This window comes from Taudactylus pleione, unplaced genomic scaffold (assembly GCF_031769625.1).
Source record: "Taudactylus pleione unplaced genomic scaffold, aTauple2 ptg000377l, whole genome shotgun sequence".
Lineage (NCBI taxonomy): Eukaryota > Metazoa > Chordata > Amphibia > Anura > Myobatrachidae > Taudactylus > Taudactylus pleione.
Window position 1 is genome coordinate 4,130,440 of NW_028284778.1, and position 15,756 is coordinate 4,146,195.

At 40.6% G+C, this 15,756-nt stretch overlaps 1 protein-coding gene across 6 annotated transcripts in view; it reads right to left on the reverse strand.

Annotated features, from left to right (window-relative positions):
* The window catches only part of LOC148508050 (NACHT, LRR and PYD domains-containing protein 3-like), a 156,291-nt gene that overhangs the window by 90,415 nt on the left and 50,120 nt on the right, over positions 1–15,756 (reverse strand). For all 6 annotated transcript variants that reach the window (XR_015869629.1, XM_088445164.1, XM_088445162.1 and 3 more), the window contains exon 6: positions 1,365–1,463. Coding sequence is in view for 5 of the 6 variants with exons in the window: in XM_088445164.1 (XP_088301290.1) it covers positions 1,365–1,463 (99 nt within the window). In the remaining variant the exon portion in view is untranslated. The remainder of the gene's footprint in view (positions 1–1,364; positions 1,464–15,756) is intronic.

Sequence of the window (15,756 nt, forward strand, 5' to 3'; positions counted from 1 at the left end):
GTGGATGGCAGATGTGTAACGTGGCACCTGGCTGGGATGGCTGTGCGTCCGGTACATCAGATGGTGCATTATATACACCTTACTCTAAGCAGGTTTGTATTATTCACCAAGACTCGGCTGCTGTGATTCCAGAGCTTATCTTTTACTCTCAGATACACTGGAAACAGGTAACAGCAGTGGTATGGGGGACAGGGCAGTAACTAGGGTAGTGCGACCCGTGCCATGGCACAGGGCACTGCAGGGCAGGGGGATCTGTTTGGGTTTGTCAATTTTCTGTTTATTATCATTCTCACTTATAGCTTCCTCTTCCTTTATCCCCAGCATCTCCTGTCCTCCCCTATCTCTTCCCTGGCCCTTCCCCATGAGGCCATGGCCCTTTTTCAGATGTGTTTCTTATGTACCTATTTGAAAAATATTGGAGGGGGGGCAATGCTCTTTCTGGCACAGGGCACCAAAAAGTCTAGATACGGTTCTGATGGGGAACACCCACCATCTCACTAATCAGGGGCATTACTGCATGAAATAAGGTTGCCAAAAGTAAAAATGGTCTAATAGCACAGTACAGTTACTGATCCAATCATATATCGGCTTTAGTTTATATTTCTGGCACTACACTGAATAATGTTCTCATTGATTGGTTGCTAGATTATTAGTTACTTTGGGCTTTCATGGCCGTCATTAATTCAAACCTGACAGATTGTCTAAACTGTTCATGTGAATAATAAAATCTGATTCCCATGAGGAGTTATACCTAGTCTCACATGCCTACTAATGAGAGGACAGCACGCCATACCCTGGTACTGCCTGATAGAGATGCTGACTGGCATAATGTCTGAGCTACTTACCTGCTGCCCAGGCATCCATAGCTAACCTACAAGACAGTGGAACGGATGGATGTAGAATACACCCAGTGACACCATATTATCTGATATATCATCCAAGGGATCTGCTATTTAGTTATAGATGTGTGACCATTTCTACATTTATTGAGTTCAAGTGTGTACAATGTAGGATAATGATAGTGTGACAGTGACTGTCCATCCTGGTCAAGTAACAAGGTGTAATTGTGTGATTCCATTGAGTACAGCAGTAACTAATAACAAGACCTTTATTTCTTACTGGGTGTATCATTGCCCCATACCTATCCCCCATCTCATGTGAGCCTATCTAATGGGAAACTTGTGTATGCACCTTGGTATCCATAGTCGGATCTGGGGGCAGCAGGTTACAGGCTAGTGAGGGGCGAATAAGTGGTACAGAACATACTGTATTGTGTGTCACATAATACACAGGACTCACTAGATTACTAGGCCTACTGTTGAAGGCTTTGTTTCTTGCCTAGTTTTGCAATATAAACTACTTACTCTAGATCCTCCATCTGACAGTGATTAAACATCCCAGATAAACTGGATCCAGCCTGAGATACGTCTTCCTCATTATCAGGAAACCGGCACCACCTGAAACTGAGGAAGACACAGAAACACAAATAGTAATTATTGCATACAATGCAACCTTAAAGCACATGCAATGCTGATTAATAGTATATAGTAATAGTGTACACTGTGTGCCATAGAACAGAATGTAATTACATGTAATGCTGAGTAATAGTATATAGTAATAGTGTACACTGTGTACCATAGAACAGAATGTAATTACATGTAATGGTGAGTAATAGTATATAGTAATAGTGTACACTGTGTGCCATAGAACAGAATTTAATTACATGTAATGGTGAGTAATAGTATATACCGTAGTAATAGTGTACACTGTGTGCCATAGAACAGAATGTAATTACATGTAATGGTGAGTAATAGTATATAGTAATAGTGTACACTGTGTGCCATAGAACATAATGTAATTACATGTAATGGTGAGTAATAGTATATAGTAATAGTGTACACTGTGTGCCATAGAACAGAATTTAATTACATGTAATGGTGAGTAATAGTATATACCGTAGTAATAGTGTACACTGTGTGCCATAGAACAGAATGTAATTACATGTAATGGTGAGTAATAGTATATAGTAATAGTGTACACTGTGTGCCATAGAACATAATGTAATTACATGTTATGGTGAGTAATAGTATATAGTAATAGTGTACACTGTGTGCCATAGAACAGAATGTAATTACATGTAATGCTGAGTAATAGTATATAAAAGTGTACACTGTGTGCCATAGAACATAGTGTAATTACATGTAATGCTGAATGATACTATATAGTGATAGTGTACACTGTGTGCCATAGAACATAATGTAATTACATGTAATGCTGAATGATACTATATAGTAATAGTGTACACAGTGTACCATAGAATAGAATGTAATTACATGTAATGCTGAGTAACAGTATATAGTAATAGTGTACACTCTTTTCTTCTCTAACACTCAGAACCTGTCGACATTCTGAATGTCGACAAGTTGACCTGAAACCAATGACTACTACTGCTGGATCACTATGTAACCCTGGTTTCTAGGTAATAGTCCCTCCACCCAGATTATATTTGATAATGCTGTCTAGGCTAACTTGGGAAAGCCTAAGAAGAATACTATTTGAATGTATTTACTAATATACCATTTGATGTCAGTGTAAGGCATATAAATATAACACAATTTATATACTGATCACACTGTAATATTCTGCTTTATTTCAGGTTTTTGGGTGAGTAAACCACCCCAGTTATAGTTCAGTTACTAATTTATAAAATAAGAATAACATACACAATTGCAACAGTACATATTCTTTCTTCTGCAACATTTTGATTTACATTTGTTATATTATTACCTACTCTATACCTTGTATTATCATACAATGCTTATAACTATATATTTTTTTATTACATCACCCTCTGAGGGTATAACTAACTATACCAATCCTTCTACAATGTTCTAGCAATTACTTACGTATATAGACCTATTTACCCCCCCAAGAGTCCAGTAACAGAAATGTCTTTGTATCAGTTCAGGAGGAGTCTATCATTGCCAGTTATAGTTACAGTAGTCCCAATTTATGCTCCCCAGGCAGAATGGGATTGAAATTCCGGTGGCTGTTTGGCCGCTTGTTCAAATCCCGACAGTGGCTGCCTGACAGGATGAAAATCCTGACAGAGGCAGGTAGAAATGCTAACCTCCCCTGTCGCCCCCCTAAAGCTAACCCTCCCTTAGGGGTGCCTAACCCTAACTCCCTCCCTAGTGCTTAACCCTAACCCCCCCCCTTACTGCTCCCTAATCTTAACCCTCCCTGGGGGGGGTGCCTGACCCTAACCACTTCCTGGGGGTGCCTAACCCTAGCCCTGCCCCCTAGGGGTACCTATCCACAACCCCCCAAAACCTAACGCTAAGCCCGCTAACTGCCCTAAACTTAACCCTCCCCCCCACGGCTAACAGGACAGGAGCCCTGGACTTACCTCATTCGGGCACGCGTCGTCCTGGATTTCGGGATTATGATAGGCGTCGGTATTTTGAGGTCTATCATCAATTCCTAGCCGGAATTCTGCTGTTGGGATTGTGACCGACATAACTACATCCCCCCCAGGCAGTGTAAAATGTAATTATATAGTCCCGTTAGTATATGAAATAGAGCTCCCCACTATATAAATGCAGCCTTGACATGTGGAGAATTGGAACTCCTTCCCAAAAGTATAGATTTATAGGATTAGATGGAGAGGCAGAAGTCAAAGCCAAAAGCTTGTACTGTATGTGATATGGCTACAAATCCCCTATAGCTGCAAGATTAAGTAGTTACTTTAAATCCCTCACTGACTGGTTCTAATTACTTTCACTGGAAATGATGTTGCAGTGCTGAATTCCATGAATGAAGAATGAGTTATGCCGGCTAGGCACCCCCTGTGGGGGGAGGGTGCCTAACCTTACCCTCCACCTAGTGGCGCCTAACCCTAACCCCCCTTCCCCTAACCTAACCTTCCCCGGGGGGTGCCTAACCCTAAACCCCCCGGGATCCCTAAACCTAACCCCCCATCCCCGGGCTAAGATGTAAAAACTTACCCTTCTCTTGACGATCGGGATGGTGGGGGTCGGGTTTCTGGCATCGGGATTAAGATACAGTAGGCGTCGGTAATTCTACGCCTATCTTAAGTCCTGTGTCGGGCATGTATAGTCAGGATTTAGACCGGCGGCATGGCATCTGGCGGTTTATTAACTACATCCTGGCTGGACACACAAATACAGTCCTGGACATTGGAGTTTCATTCTGCGGTATGCGGGCTGTAACACTGGCTATTGTGCTGGTCTTGTGGGCTATTAGGCTGATCTTTGTAGCTATTATAGTGGTCACAGAGCTATTATGATACATATTATGTAGCATAGTCTGCACATGGCTGTATAAAATGCTGGTAAATATATACGTAACAGGCTGACAGATAGGACAGGCACATTATATACTGGTAAATGCGGGTTGTTGTATAACAAACAGTACTATAAATGATGCAGGATACTATAAGCTACATACAGTACGTTTCTACTATTGGAAGCTGTATAACGTGCTAATAGATGGATCATTTTTTTAAACGGCCCCCATTTACCAGTATATTACATATGTCCCATCTGTCAAATTGTTATATAGACTCTAGTGATAGGATGTTAATACAGACGGTTATCCACTACCCAATTAAACTGAGCGATTGCACAATTATGACATCGTAAACGTGCAATTGCTCATTAATTGAGCACAAATCGGGTATGAAAATGTTGGAAACGACCAGCGATGCGCTCTCCCGCTGGTCATTTCCGACATCAATCATCGCCCGAACATGCTGGTCAATCTGCCGATAATGACAGATTGGCCATGTTCGGGGATGAGGAAGGGTGCCTACACTGGACGACTGATCATTCAGTGTAGGCACAGCACAGACTGTGAAATGTCTGCATGATTACAATGTCGTAATCGTGCAGTCGTTTCACAGTCTGCTAGTAGATACACACCTTAATCCGGAATCGGTATGATTCACTACGGGCCGCATGGCCGGCAGTTCAAATTGCGACAGCCCGACAGAGGAGGAAATCCCGATAGTCCCCAGGTAAGTATAAACTAACCTAATTTTACCCCCTAACTCTCCTTTAGGGTGCCTAACCTTAACCTCCCCCCTGTGCCTAACCCTAACCTCCCCCCTGTGCCTAACCCTAATGCCCCCTCTAAGTGCCTAAACCTAATCCCCCTTCCCTGCCGCCAGGGGGGTGCCTAACCCTCCCTCCCCCTAGCCTAACCCTCCCTCCCCCTGGCCTAACCCTAACCTCCTGGGGGGTGCCTAACCTTAAGTCCCCCCGGGAGCCCTAAACCTAACCCTCCCCCGCCGCGGCTGTCCGCGCCCAGCATCCCTTCGATCGGGATACCGGGTGCCGGTCTCCCAGCGTCGCCCATCTAGATTTAGATGCCTGTCATTTAACCCTCACCAGGATTAAGTAGTCTGGAAGCTGGCAGTCGGCATTGGGTCCGCCGGCTTCCTAAACATATAAAGTTATAAGCGCTATGTATAAAAATAAATAGTGGCACCTGTAAGAAAATACATAAGTTAGTAACTTATGTTTATAGCTCCTTTAAGGAGAATGTGGTTTGAGGTGAGACCCGGTTCAGGGTCGCTATTGCCGTGTTGCTGTTAGCCCTGACTGTCCCTACCTTGTCCCACCAGTGGGCGCTCCTTGCGGTATGACTCCGGGCGGTGATGGTAGTAGGTGGAGCAGACTCTGGCCTTGACTCCTGTTCCACATGTGCCGCTGTCATCTGGCCGAGTGCCACTATTTATTTATACATAGCGCTCATAACTTTATTTATTTATTTTTTTATGCTTGAACTTCAATGAGCTGCTTAGAAAACATAGCGCAGTGATGCACAATACGTTTTAGTGATTTACCTAACCAGTATACTGCAGCTGTAAAACCATGTCCAAATACACCTCAGTACATGTCACACACCAAAATCTAAGGAATAATCTAGATAATGTTTTTAGTGATAATCTGAATTATCAAGAAACAGAAGATAATACTAATGATGAAAGATTCTGTAGTCAATTTCTGAAATTAGAGAAACACTACACCCAAGAGGTGAAACGGTGGTGGGAAATCACCACCCTTAATAAATATATTGAAAATGACATGATACCAAGAGGTTTACCAATTAATAAAGTAGCAACATTTCAACCAATCCAAAGTGATTTGTATGAGAAGAGGAACACTATTTTATATTCATGTTCCATACAACTCATGAAGTTGATTGTGGAAGATAGAAAAATGACACTAGAAAAAACTAACGACAACATAGAGTTATATGAAAAAAGATTTGAAAGTTTAACAGGAATGGAAGACTTTAGAAACTTGATAAGAATGACCAATGACAAGATAGAAAAATTGGAAGAAATGATAATTACACAGAAACAACAAAAATTTAGAAAAGACATGAAGGAATTAATTATATACCAACAAAAGAAAAATGAAAGGAGAACAACCATTATACATACACAACAAACAGCCCATAAATCTGAACAATATGGACAAAAATTCACTTACAACCAGAAATTACAAAGAGAACATAAATATAGAAACAATAAACCACAAACAAATCCTCAATCTGGAATACAATACCAACAATAACAAAAAAGAAGAGAACCCCTTATTAAAACAACACCACAACTAAGAAATACTAGACAAGATTATAAACCATATAATCAAAGGAATTTTTCATTTGGAGAGAATCCCTACAAAATGATAAAGGATTCATACAGATCTGGAAGAGAAACAGCTCTAAGAGAAGACCAGACAGAATGTAACTCCTTGATACAGAACATATCTGAGAAAAAACAAGAAGCAACAATCTCCTATGAACCTAGAAAAAATTCCTTTAAAAGGAATCTACATGAAGACTCAGAAGAGGAATTTAATGAGGATGATTTTTTAGAATTGATGCATGGCGTGAAAAAACCTCCGGACCATATACAGATTTCACAAAACAAAAAAGTGCGAAAGAACCCCCTTTCAGAAGAAGAGGGACAAGAGGAGGGAAACAGAAAAAGTCTCAAAAAAAGAAACAATTAAACTCAAAAACCACCATCTTCAATCCAAGCAAAAAATTTTTAACACTATCAGAAACCTCATTATTAGAAAAGGGACTCAAATTCGCACCACAGTCCACTATTAACAAATTTGATCTTTATATTGATGTCCAACAGTTTGTGAGAAAGCTTTGTATAAAGAAGTTTTATTCCAAGGAAATACCGATAAGAACAAATCAAATATCAGAAGAAAATTACAAACATACGGAATTTAGACCATCATCAACATTCAATCCTATACACTGCAAAGGACCACATATAAAGACCTTCCAGAAATTGATGGAAAAAGATATTTCTACTTTACCAGAAAAACAAAATATAAAGAATAATCTGTCTCCTGAAGAGAAAAGAAGTTTGAGAGAATTAAAAAAAAGACACTTCGATTGAAATTAAACCAGCCGACAAAGGAGGGGGAATCGTGCTGATGGACAAACAAAAATATAAACAAGAAGCCAAAAGATTACTAGGTGATACAGAGACATACGATCTATTACCTATGCATCCAACAACCAAATTCACAAAAGAATTAGAAGAAATCCTTAATGAAGGTTTAGAGATGGGAATTATCAAGAAAATTATTATGTTTGGGAAAAAGATCCAAAAATCCCGACATTCTATTTCTTACTGAAAATCCACAAGGCTTTAGAAAAGTGTCCCGGTCGCCCGATAATATCGGGTCTAAATTCCATCACAAGCAATTTATCCAAGTACATTGATTTATTTCTCCAAGATTTGGTATCTCAGCAAAGAAGCCATCTTAAAGATACCATAAATATACTACAAGTATTAGAAAAGGTGACCTGGAAGGAGGATTACACTTTGGGAATAAGCGATGTGAAATCCCTGCATACATGTATTTCCCATGACAATGGATGTGAAAGTACTAGATATTTCCTTTCCACGATGACAGAAATTGAGAATGAACAAATCAATTTTATTATGGAAAATATTGAGTTTATCCTAACACACAATTATTTTTGGTACGAAGGTAGATTCTATCTCCAAAAACGAGGAACCATGATGGGAACTTCATTTGCACCTAGTTATGCAAACTTGTTTGTCTCGAAATGGAAGGATGACCATATATGGGAAAATAATGAATATATAAACAATATAATCTGTTGGAAACGATATATCGATGATATTTTCTTCATATGGGATGGACCGAATGAAGAATTACAAAATTTAATCAAGTATATCAATAGGATTGACATCAATCTGGAATTCACAACCATGACGAGCAAGGAAAGTGTCGTATTCCCTACACTTGGAAATTTATATTAGAGAAAACAAAATACAATCAAGAACATATATCAAAGAAGTAAATGGGAACAATGCCTTACCAGTATCAAGCAATCACCACAGAAATTGGATTCGTAATATACCTGGAGGACAATTCAGATGAATAAAACGTAACTGCACAGAGAATTCAGAATATCATCAACAAAGCGAGACATTAAAGACTGAGTTTATCAACAAAGGCTATAAATCCAAAGATCTTGAAATCCAACTAATGAAAATAGAACAACTTGAAAGGAAAGATCTAATTACTTATAAAAACAAGAATAAGAATGAAGAAAGAAACCTCTCTTTTATCACACAGTTTAATAGTAACACTGAAACTATAGAAGACCTAATAAGAAAACACTGGCATATTTTGAGGCTGGACGTTGATCTGATTCCCCATATCTCAGAGAACCCACGTATTATATACCGAAAAGCAAGAAATATGAAACAGGAATTAGTAAAAAGTTTTGTTGTCTTGAATGAGGAATCTTCACTTCTCAATAAAGGACACCATTACTGCCTTAAATGTGAAGCGTGCAAGACCCAAAAAATAACAACAAAACCAATACATGAATTTAAATCAAATATAACTGGAAAGAAGTACAAAATAAAATAATTTATTTCATGCAAAAGTGAAGAACTAATTTACCTACTAGAATGCTCCTGTGAGCTTCAATATGTAGGTCAAACGAAGAGAAAAATGAAGACGAGACTGGCGGAACATATTTATAATATAAAAAGAGGCTTACAAACCCATAGTGTTTCGAAGCACTTCGCAGAAATACATAAAAAAAAAACAGTAGGTCTGAAATTTATATCAATACAAAAACTTCATAGAAACTGGAGAGGTGGAAAAGTCGTAAATAGCGTAAAAAGAATAGAAACAAAATGGATCTACGATCTTAAAACTTTGCAACCATCTGGTCTAAATATAGATATTGAACTAATGCATTTTTATAATCCTGTTTTAAACTTCCAAACTTCATATTTTAAATTATATAATTTATTTTATTTCACACTTGTACTTTTATATTAACATTTTAACATATCGTATATACATTAATAATTTAACATATTTTATAATTATGTGGCACCTTATCAAATTAATTTTAACTTTATCCACAATATGGCAGTGCAACACATGGTAACCGCTCTTTTTTATATACTTGCGGTGACAACTTCCGGTTTTTAATGAAAATTAATAAAGTTTTTTAGCCATTTAAACCATTAGTATTAGACTTAAATCCATCCTTGAAAAAGTGCTGGAGGGCATGAAACGCATTGGAGGCAGTAGGTGATTCACATCCGGCATCGAGGCATACTGGCTACAAAGGCGTCCGTAATTGTCTGCTGTATCCCGTTGACATCATCACCAGCGGCCGCACTCGGCCATGTGCCAGCGGCACATGTGGAGCAGGAGTCAAGGCCAGACTCAGCTCCACCAACTACCATTAACGCCCGGACTCATACCGCAAGGAGCGCCCACTGGTGGGACAAGGTAGGGACAGTCAGGGCTAACAGCAACACGGCAATAGCGACCCTGAACCGGGTCTCACCTCAAACCACATTCTCCATAAAGCAGCTATAAACATAAGTTACTAACCTGTGTATTTTCTTGCAGGTGCCACTATTTATTTTTATACATAGCGCTCATAACTTTATTTATTTTTTATGCTTGAACTTCAATGAGCTGCTTAGAAAGCATAGCACAGTGATACACAATATGTTTTAGTGATTTCTAAACGTATACCCTTAAGCCTGTAGTGTCCTGCATATTGTACAGTCTATAGTGATAGGAATTTACTAAGCCTGTAGTATTATGCATGTTATACAGCCTCTAGAGATAGGATGTTACTAAGCCTATAGTATCATGCATGTTATACAGCCCTAGTGATAGGAATTTACTAAGCCTGCAGTATCATGCATGTTATACAGCCCCTAGTGATAGCATGTTACTAAGCCTATAGTATCCTGTATGTTATACAGCCTCTAGTGATAGGAATTTACTAAGCCTGTAGTGTCATGCATGTTATACTGCCTCTAGTGATAGGATGTTACTAAACCTATAGTATCCTGTATATTATACAGCCTCTAGTGATGGGATGTTAATATGCCTGTAGTATCATGCATGTTCTACAGCCTATAGTGATGGGATGTTACTAAGCCTATAGTATCCTGTATGTTATACAGCCTCTAGTGATAGGAATTTACTAAGCCTGTAGTGTCATGCATGTTATACTGCCTCTAGTGATAGGATGTTACTAAACCTATAGTATCCTGTATATTATACAGCCTCTAGTGATGGGATGTTAATATGCCTGTAGTATCATGCATGTTCTACAGCCTATAGTGATGGGATGTTACTAAGCCTATAGTATCATGCATGTTATACAGCCTCTAGTGATGGGATGTTAATATGCCTGTAGTATCATGCATGTTATACAGCCTCTAGTGATGGGATGTTACTAAGCCTGTAAGTATACTGTATGATATACAGATACTAGTGATAGGATGTTACTAAGCCTGTAGTATCCTGTATGATATAGAGCCCTCATATACCAGTAGAAATAGAGAGCATTTTATTGACCTAAGCTTGTTTTACTGTTAATTGTACAGAAACACTAAAAGTCTCTTCTTTTAAAACAAAAACAATTTTTTTAGTCTCTGCAAAGAAGAAAATAAAACCATAGCCATAAAACAACATTTCTGATTCCTACAGGAAAAAAAGGCCTGTGGACGAAAACAATTATAGTATATCATATAAGTACTCTCATATAAATACCATTGCTAAGTACCTAGAGGCCTCCAGCAGTGGCTGTGTGAAGACATGCAGAAGCAATATGATGAAGGTGCATGTCACACTAAAATGCGTTAAGCAGTTTGTTACAACAGGAAAGAAACCCAAGCGAAACCGCAGAACGGCCCGATCCAAGTACAAGATCAGAGAGGGGGAGCGACAATACCAGGCAGTCAAACAGACAGTCATTGCACCAAGCGATGGTAAGTAGGACAAACAGGTGTCCAGGTAAACAAATGATTGCGCAATGTGCACAGCAATCAACAAATGAAGGGCTCCTAAGGTAACTTATGGAAGAGTATGAAGAACCCAGGACAGGTTAGATGGAACAACCTGGTAGAGCAAATGGTGGCTGCACATAGAGGATGCCCTGAAATAAATGCCTGAACCTCTGGTAGGAGTCATGAAGTGTTCTACTAGGCATGCAGCAGGGTACAAATGACCCCTCTGGAAAACACCTTCCTAGCTTCTAGGATGGTTATCAAGAACCACTCTGGCAAAGTGAGGCTGGCCAGAATCTGATGGAAATATGGGCCCAGAGACCAAAAAAACTGACCATAAAGGAAAATACAGTGACACGTTGCCAGATAGACGGAAAGAGCTGCGTACTATGGTTGCCATGGCCAAGCTGCAGCCTACGAGAGAATGGAAAGTAGAGGAAAGAAAAATAAGATCGGAAACTTCCACTGTACAGCCACAGTGACCAATAGGAGAGCTCCAGATTCTCTGGGGCAGGAACATTATCTTGGTAACTAGTAGTTGTGCAAGACCCAATAATCTTAATGTCCATCAGGCCCCAGTGATCACTAGGTGCTGAAAAGCAACAGGATGTAGAGTACACTTGCCTGGTAGCCTAGGAGTCCACTGTTCAAGGAGAACTGTGGGGAAGAAGACAGCCTTCAGAGCCATAAGATGATGCTCTGCCCAACTGGGGAAGTAGCTAAAAATCTTAATGGAACAGCAATAGAGAGCACCACCCTGATGGCTTATGTGGGCAACAGGTGTTGCGCTGTCAGACCAGACCAAGACCAGATTAGGCTGGAGCAGTGATAGCAACAAAGAGCTCTGTAAACCATCCAGAGCTGTAGAATGATGATTGGTAACAGGCACACCTAAGCCACTGACCGGTCCTAAAGGTCTAATGATGGGTAACTGCTCTCCAACCAAAGATGTGCATCAGTGAAGAGAAGGACCCCTGTCTTGGATCCCAAAGAGAGTGGCCCATATCCAAGTGGGTCCCCTTTAGCTACCACACAATAAGGATGGTAGCTTGCATCATAAAAAGCAGATGGGATCTATGTCATAGGGCCCACATTTCCCTGTGAGACAGGGAACCAAACTAAGTAAACTGCAGAAAACCCTACCCCATCGAAGGGGTAGATTATAGATCTGTCTGCAGGAGAATAATAACACTGGGTAGAGATGCCAAACTATATGGTAACCATAAGACCCTTAGTATGATGGCAGGGAGGAATACCCGCCTAACCTTGGAATCCAGGAGAAAAGCTTCCAAGTAAATATCCATCCATGGGATTAATAAAGATATATCCTGAGACAGATGGATATCCAGTGACTGAGCCAAGATAAGAAAAGATGTTATGACTATCCTGATCCTCATGAAAAAACAAGTGGCTTTAGCCCTTCCCTAAAGGTGATACCGGAAGTTATTCTTCTGTACAGCATACTCAAGGAAGTGCTAATGGCTGACATGGATGGCAATATATATAGTAGGCATCCTGAAAGGAACCATGCTCTAAGATCACCTAGTCTGAGTGAATGATGGAGCGGAGCGACCCCTTGCAGAACCTGAGAATCCTGAAGTTCCTGCCAGCGCCCATGTGTAAGGACTTAAACAAGCAGTCCTGTGTCTAACCAGTAGGCACCTGATATAGTAACTTGCACCTTCAGAGATGGGGGGAACAGGACAATGACCCTGAAGGCCACAGGGGAGTGAACAGAGCCTCCGAGAGCTCTGGCTGGTCCTGGGAGTGCTTGGGAAAGTATATACGAGTCCGGATGGGACTCGAACATGGGCATTTTTGGTCTATATATACGGGAATATTACCCCTGAGTGGCTAGCCAGCCAGGTTGTTAGGCATTATTCATGGTTTGTACACTACAAGAAAACTCAGGAAACTGTCACCCACACTGGGGTTCCTCAGGTGGAATTCCACCCCAACCTGTGGAAACAGACCTGCCAGCTCTCTGGCAGATCAAGGTCACCTATGTCAGGACCCAGGACCCATAGAGGAGGAACTCCTTATTCTAGAAGGTAGATGGTCTGTTGCAAAAGGCAGACAATTAATTTGGGTGCCTAGAGACTGTCCAGACCATGAGGACCTTCTCTAAATATAAAAAGCCTCTAAGGGGTAAATTTAATAAGATTCGTGTTGGTCCTGATTTGAATTTTCGGGTGATATCATCACTTTATTGCAAATCGTGAATTTACTATCATTAAAGTCAGGTGATTTCTTCATCCTTTGGTGTTGAAATCAGGTGATTTGATGCCACAAATTTGGCTGTTTTGAACAATAGAAATTATATCACCATCGGCTCAATTCGGAAGTGCTTTTCACTTATCTCTGCCTAAATCGTGAATTTACCATTATTCGTTCTGCAAAAGTCAGGCATTTTACACTCAAATCGGGGACTCAATAGAAGTTTTAAATGCATCGCCTCCAGAGCTGCGACTTGCCATCCAACATACACAAAAGAGTGTGATTTGTGTATGTTTATGAATGGAAAGTGTGTTAGAAGGGTTCATTTAAAAAAAAAATTATGTGAGATCCCCCTCCCCAAAAGGCTAACCAGCCCCGGACTTGCCAGCCAGTCCTGGTTCTTAAAATTGCGGGGAACAAAATTAGTAGGGTTCCACCATAATTTATGAATGAACACCTAGCTGCGGGGCCAGTCCTGGTTTTAAATATAGGAGAAAAAAAATTCATGAGATTCCCCCTATATTAATACCAGCACCGGACCCTTTCTAGCAGGGGGCTGATGCCACGGCCAGGGGAGCCCTTTCACCGGGCCCCCCAGCCACAGCATCAGCCCTGACCGCTAGTCAGCCCAGACCAGGGATCCCCCTGGGGAGTTGGGAACCCCCCAATAAAGGGGTCCCCCTCTCCAGGGTACCCCTGGCCTAGGTGATAGCCCGGGACTATCTCTGCCAACCCTGGGCAGTGGGTGGCAGGTTGATAGTGTAGGTGTGGTGTATAAAAATAGAAGTATCAACATTGTCTTTACAGTTGAACTGCAGGTCCCAGCAAGCCTCACCCACATGCTGGTACTTGGAGAACCACAAGTTCCAGCATGCAGGGCATTAAGGGCCCGCTGGTACCTGTATTTCACCTGTAAAGAAATGTGTTAAAAACACAAGACACACACACCATGAAAGTACAGTTTTATTACACACATACACACACGTACATATACTCACCTACATTACCAGGAGTGGTCCCCTTGTCCAAAGTAGGCATCCAAGGTCTTCTTAAAAAAAACTAAAAAAAAGAAAATCCTGATTCACACAACAGGTACCAAACAGGATGGTTGAGATCTCCTGAGTGAAATGCTCAGATGCGGCTTCTGCCTTTATAGAGTCATATCTGAGTGTTCCTTGGCTGACAGCGGTGAGCCCCTGCCTATAGACCAACTATAGACCCGTCTATAGACCAAACAATTCTATGGAGATGTGGTGAGGCATGCATTTTGCCAAATGGCTTCCCAGCATTTCTTTATAGGAGGGGAGAGTGAGAGAAAGAGAAATCACACTGGAGCAGGCTGTCTGCTATGAGTGAGTGTGCCCAGGTCTGGAGGAAGGAAGAGCCCAACTCCCCCCTTCTGGTATGGATCTCAGGTATATATTAGTTAGCATTTGTGGTCAGCTGTAGCATGTCTCAATCAGACTTTCTTTAAGTTTAGAATCAGTATAGAGGCAGCCGTGGATGTCGATGGCAGCCGTGTATTATAAGCACTAAGTGTGTTATAACACAAAGTGTAATTATATAACAGTTAAAAAAAAACAGTAATCTACATAAATTTGCAACTGGACTGAACATCTTCTATTTCTTGTCATCCCTGCAGGTATGTTACCCATTCTACAAGCTGCATAGTCTAACTAGTGCTTTGCAATCACTCAGATCAGCTGTTTGGATTTTAAAAAGTATGTTACCCATTCTACAAGCTGCATAGTCTAACTAGTGCTTTGCAATCACTCAGATCAGCTGTTTGGATTTTAAAAAGTATGTTACCCATTCTACAAGCTGCATAGTCTAACTAGTGCTTTGCAATCACTCAGATCAGCTGTTTGGATTTTAAAAAGTATGTTACCCATTCTACAAGCTGCATAGTCTAACTAGTGCTTTGCAATCACTCAGATCAGCTGTTTGGATTTTAAAAAGTATGTTACCCATTCTACAAGCTGCATAGTCTAACTAGTGCTTTGCAATCACTCAGATCAGCTGTTTGGATTTTAAAAAGTATGTTACCCATTCTACAAGCTGCATAGTCTAACTAGTGCTTTGCAATCACTCAGATCAGCTGTTTGGATTTTAAAAAGTATGTTACCCATTCTACAAGCTGCATAGTCTAACTAGTGCTTTGCAATCACTCA